This window comes from Acanthisitta chloris, unplaced genomic scaffold (genome assembly GCF_000695815.1).
Source record: "Acanthisitta chloris isolate BGI_N310 unplaced genomic scaffold, ASM69581v1 scaffold37594, whole genome shotgun sequence".
Taxonomy (NCBI): domain Eukaryota; kingdom Metazoa; phylum Chordata; class Aves; order Passeriformes; family Acanthisittidae; genus Acanthisitta; species Acanthisitta chloris.
In genome coordinates, this window is record NW_008668267.1 from 5,778 (window position 1) to 8,329 (window position 2,552).

General features: G+C 53.5%; 1 protein-coding gene across 1 annotated transcript in view; it reads left to right on the forward strand.

Moving 5' to 3' along the window:
- Positions 1–724: 724 nt before the first annotated feature.
- The window catches only part of BSN (bassoon presynaptic cytomatrix protein), a gene marked incomplete at both ends in the record, with an annotated part of 6,206 nt that continues 4,378 nt past the window's right edge, over positions 725–2,552 (forward strand). Inside the window, 3 exon segments of the mRNA XM_009072826.1 lie at positions 725–1,006; positions 1,049–1,213; positions 2,317–2,552. The exon segment at positions 2,317–2,552 is cut by the window's right edge and continues 477 nt beyond it. Coding sequence (XP_009071074.1) covers positions 725–1,006; positions 1,049–1,213; positions 2,317–2,552 — 683 coding nt within the window.

The window sequence follows — 2,552 nt, forward strand, 5'->3', positions numbered from 1 at the left end:
TGAGCGACATGGGAGGGGGAAAGTGCTTCTGATCTCTTAATACAGAGCCCCTGCCGTAGCCCTGTGGACTCTCTGCCACTCACAGCCCTGCTTGCCTCTACTTTTTCCAGGCCATAAAAGACAGCTCTTGCTGAGAATTTCACTAGACAAGATTGTTTTGTTCTTTTCCTGCACAGCATGTACTTCAGGTAATATCTTTGGGAAATTTTGGCGTACTTATGTACCCAGTATTTTTTGTTAACCTAGAAAAAATATCCGTAAGTATTATGATTATGCTATTAAACCTTTATTGTGTCAGAGAAAACAAATCAGAGCGAAAGATGAGCTGTATGGAGCTGAGAAGTGTTAGGCTAAGGTAGTAATCTGCCTTTATTGTTTAATTTTGCTTACAACTGAAATGCTACAAGTCTGAAGAATAAAAGAGTTGGTGCTGCTGAGGGGTCGTGAGGGTGAGTGTGCAATTTCTCTTCTGTAGCTGTGGTCCCTCTGGCTGCACATCACTGGGATCTGGACAAGAGTAGAAGTGGGTTTAAGTTGAATGTGGATGGTTTTAAGGGTATGGCTATGATGCTGCACACCCCCCTGCAGCCAGTTACTTGGTTTGTGTGGGCTTAGTCCTTTGCACCATCACAATGTATCCCATCAGCTGAGCTCCTCAGTGAGATCCCTGGTGGGATGAATCTCCCAGATTTTGAACAGGACTTTTCCTTCCTCTCTTTCGCAGAAGAACGAATGGCTGTGCTTGAACTGCCAAACTCAGCGGCTGCTTGAAGGCAGCCTCGGTGACCCTGCCCCGATGCCACTGCCTACCCCAAAGCAACCGTCCACTGGGTCTCCACGGCACCAGCCACCGGCTGCCATCCAGCAGCAGAGAGCACCCACACCGGCACCTGCACCTACAGAGCCAGCAGCACCCCCTGAGCAGCAGCCCTCGCCCGCAAGGAGCCTCCGAGCTGCTGAGCAGAGCAGGACCCCAAGCCCTGCCCCAGCAGAGAAGAAGCCCCCAGCATCGACAGAGAAGAAGCCCCCAGCACTCGCAGAAAAGAAGCTCCCGGCGCTGGCAGAAGAAAAGCCACTGCCCAAAGCTGCCCCAGAGCCTTCCAGAGTTCCTGAGAGCACCGCGCCAAAGGGGAAGAGTGTGATCCCCAAACCAGAGGTGGAGAGCAAGGAGATCCGGGCACCCTCCGAGGTGCCACGGGCAAAGGAACAGGAGGTGAGCTCTCAGGGTGTATGCAGCTCCAAGCATCCCTGGGGACCACATCCTGACCAGGGCTGACATAGTGCTAAGCTGTGCCTCTGTCAGCAGCTGTGCTCACAAATGAGGAGAATTATTCCAAATTAGAGCATAAACCCAAGGCCATTTGCCCTGGGAAATGGCCTGTTGAGGAACAGTGAGCTCCAAACACTGCTTTCCAAATGGCTTAGCATCTCCACAGGCTCCCTGACAGTGTGCTGGTATTTGTCTTCTTTTTGTTTGGATTACATCAGTTTAGGCACAGTGTGATAGTTCAGGTCATCTTCAGCCTTTGGATTTGTTTTAAAATAATGTAAGTTCTGTTGGATTTGTCATTAAATGGAAAACGAGTTTCCCCACATTCCATGTTGCAGCAGTAGGTGTTTTTCAGGCTCCTCAGCCCACCTTTTTAAAAATTCAATAAAATTTGGGGAAGCATTTGGCTGCCTTGGAATGGTGTTCCCCTACAAGCAGCCATCCCACCAGCCGCTGGCAGAGTCCCCCACAGGGAGAGGATGCAGCAGCAGATCCCTTGCCTCTGTGCAGCCCCCAGGGAAGAGGCTCCTTGTGCCCTCAAAATCAAGTAAGGCCCATGGTTCCTCCATGTTGGCAGGGTGACAGGCCCTGCCAGTAGCGCTGAGGCTGGGCATGATGGCACTGTCCCATGACTTGGGGGCTTGTCCCCAGCACTGCCTAATTGTAAAGCTAATTAAAGGGGCCTGTTTACTTGTGCTGACATCTAACAAGGATCCTGGGGCTCACCCTGCTTCTGAAGGGTGCTTTGGAAGCTGAGGGCCCAGTTTTTGAAACATTTGTTTAAATGGTGCCTTTTTCCTTGGGGCCATTTGCTGTGCCACCCTCTGCTTGCATCACTCCCCTGTCACCTGCCTTTGTTAGTGCAGACAAATTGCTGATGAGCCCCTGAGGTGGGGGACACAGGGCAGCCCCTAGCCTTTGTGCTGGGTTGGCTCCCTGCCCTCCCCAGACCTTCTGCATGCATCCCAGGAGAGGGTTTGGGGGGAAGCAGGGGCAGCAGCTCCAGAGCTGCCCCGGCCTGACGCTGTGCTCTCCCTTGACCACAGGATGGGAGCAAGCCTTACCCCCCGGACCTGTCCCGCAGCCCCCAGAGCCTCAGTGACACCGGCTACTCCTCCGATGGCATCTCCAGCTCGCAGAGTGAGATCACCGGTCTGGTGCAGCAGGAGGAGGAGAAGCTGAGCAGCACCGGACTGGCCGGGCAGAGTCCCCCAAGCCCCTCCGAGCTCACCAAGCTGGAGAGCAGCATGCGGCCCCTCCTGGAAAGCCGTGGCGCCACACC